At 41.5% G+C, this 2602-nt stretch overlaps 1 protein-coding gene across 7 annotated transcripts in view; it reads right to left on the reverse strand.

Annotated features, from left to right (window-relative positions):
• The window catches only part of EFCAB2 (EF-hand calcium binding domain 2), a 143465-nt gene that overhangs the window by 53007 nt on the left and 87856 nt on the right, over positions 1–2602 (reverse strand). For 5 of the 7 annotated variants that reach the window (XR_005200895.1, XR_005200896.1, XR_005200894.1 and 2 more), the window contains one exon: positions 1514–1606. The exons of 1 other annotated variant lie outside the window; for it this stretch is intronic. Coding sequence is in view for 3 of the 6 variants with exons in the window: in XM_037739822.1 (XP_037595750.1) it covers positions 1514–1606 (93 nt within the window). In the remaining 3 variants the exon portion in view is untranslated. Of the gene's footprint in view, positions 1–1513; positions 1611–2602 lie in introns of all 7 variants that reach the window. One more of the 7 variants, XM_037739823.1, reaches the window with a different exon arrangement.

The following is a 2602-nucleotide window of genomic DNA, read 5'->3' on the forward strand; positions in this document are numbered from 1 at the left end:
AAAAAAAAAAAAAGAAAAGAAAAGAAAAAAGAAAGAAATGTGTTGAAAATTTTGCTGTTCACATTGTTAAAATGTTTTAAATTATCCCGACCCAAATTGGCATGGGGATTTTTTTTCTGGTTTTCTTGCCCAGGTGTCCTTGGTTCCTGGCATATGGAAAATGCTCACTAATGATTTGTTGAGTGAGTGAATACCAGATCACAATCATTTTAAATTACTTTGACTTACTGTAAACTTGGAGTTTTTGAGCACATGAGTCAGATCTAGCTCTGCAGTGCTCTGCAAGCCTGAATCTCCACACATTCTGGTACCAGCATTTATAGAACTTACTCTTATTAGAGATCTAATAATTGTGCTAAACTATATTAAGTATTAGGGCAGAAGGTGAAGGACGAGAAGTCTAATTACTACTAGAATATGGCTTATGTTGGAAGCTGTGAAGCAGACGGATGAGTGGCAGTAATCTAGTAGATCTAGAAAACTGAACCCAACACAGCAGTGGGTAAAGAATCCTCAGAAAGCGTTAGTCACTTCTGGAAATGAGCACGAGGGAGCAGGAATGAAAATTAGGAGAACTGAGGGGTAAAACGTCTGAAAAGCTGTAAGTCCCCTCTCAGTTTTTCCCACTGAGTGCCTCCCTCCATCCCAGCAGGAGTTTAGAGATTCACCTTCTAAAGAGTGTAAAACAGAAGGTGTCTGAACTGGCAGCAAGATGCTTTTGCCTCTAAGCAGAAAATTGAAGACGATTCCAAAGAATCAAGGCTGCACAAGAGAAAATCCCCAAAATTCTGATGTTGGTGATTCCCAGATTACCCAGTGATGAAGTTTCAAGTTGCCAAGTTCCATGCATGTGTTTGTTGTGGACTGACAGCCAAGGTTTATCAGACACGGAGGAGAGCTGCTAACAAAAACAAAGACCAGAACACACACAGACAGCAACTGGGAGAAAATACATTAGGTAAAGAGAAAAAAGCTTCAAATAAACTACCACTATTATCTTCAGAGATATGAAACAAGAACTCAATAAAAATACTGAAAGAGAAAGTTCAAGAAATCCACCAGAGAGAACAAAAAGATGGAGATGAAAAATAAGTGAAAACTAAGAACATTAGGCTGGGCGCAGTGGCTCACACCTGTAATCTTAGCATTTTGGAAAGCTAAAGCAGGCGGACCACTTGAGGTCAGGAGTTCGAGACCAGCCTGGCCAACGTGGTAAAAGCCCTGTCTCTCTCTACTAAAAATAAAATAAATAAACAAAAAAGAATATTGAAGACTAGTCCAGAAACACAAAAACGAATAATAGGAGTTCCAAAAGAGAGAAAAAAGAAAACAAAATAATCACAAGAAAATTTCCTGGAACCAAAAGATACAAGTTACCAGTTTGAAAAGGCCCACCAGGTACCTAACACGTAAGATATATGTTCACACCTAGGTAAATCACTGTGAAATTTCAAATACTGAGGAAAAAAGACTGTCCAGGGTCTCAGGAAAAAAAAAATTGAGGGTTACATACAAAGGACTGGGAATCAGAATGGATTTGCACTATCTCAATAGCATCAGCAGGAACATGAAGATGAGGAGTGCCTTCAGAACCCGGAGTGAAGACCCGAAAAATCCAAGTCCATTTAATGAAGAAAAATCCATTGACTGTAGAACTCTATGTCTAGCCAAAGGTTAGCATAATCACTTTCAAACATACAAATCTCAAAAATTTTACCTCCAGGGCACTCTTTTTCCAAGAAGCTGTTAAGAATGTGTTAAAAGGCTAGAGGAACTAGAAAGAAGAAAACCTGGCATATAAAGAAGTCCAACCCAGAAGGAAAATAGTGACTCCCAGGAATATCACCAAGATCCGGGAATGATGGCTACGCACAGATGTCGAGGTCACCATCACATATTGACGGCAGTTGTCTAAAGGGACAGCTGTGCTGAGGACCATCAGTGCCATGGTCTCCCTGCCATGGCATCGTCTTTTTATCCAAGAACAGATTCCAGGATAAGCCTGGCCTATTCTTATCCACCACTGGCCTATCTTTACCATGTGCTGGTCAAGTTTCTGCTCAATCTTCCCCCACTCCTTGGATCTGATGAGGACCTTCATTTCATTCCTAAGTAGTTTTATGCTTTGATGTAATCCTGAAAGCCAGAGGCAGGCACTAGTGAGCTTAGGGAGAGAGAGAGCAGCCAATTCCTTCTGGTCATATTTGTCCATTGGACACCTGGTTCACATTGTAGCTCTTCCATTTGACAACTATGGCAGCCATGAAAATTCAATTTCCTTCCTTCCTTCCTTCCTTCCTTCCTTCCTTCCTTCCTTCCTTCCTTCTTCCCTCCCTCCCTCCCTCCCTCCCTCCCTTCCTTCCTTCCTTCGTTCCTGTTGAGAGCTGGGCCGGATGCAGTGGCTCACACTTATATACTAAAAATACAAAAATTGGTGAGGCGTGGTGGCAGATGCCTGTATTCCCAGCTACTCAGGAGGCTGAGGCAGGAGAACTGCTTGAACCTGGGAGGTGGAGGTTGCAGTGAGCTGAGATAGCGCCAGCCTGGGCGACAGAGCAAGACTCCATCTCAAAAAAAAAAAAAAAAAAAAAAGAAGAAGAAG

The sequence above is a fragment of the Cebus imitator genome, unplaced genomic scaffold (assembly GCF_001604975.1).
Source record: "Cebus imitator isolate Cc_AM_T3 unplaced genomic scaffold, Cebus_imitator-1.0 Scaffold75, whole genome shotgun sequence".
Lineage (NCBI taxonomy): Eukaryota > Metazoa > Chordata > Mammalia > Primates > Cebidae > Cebus > Cebus imitator.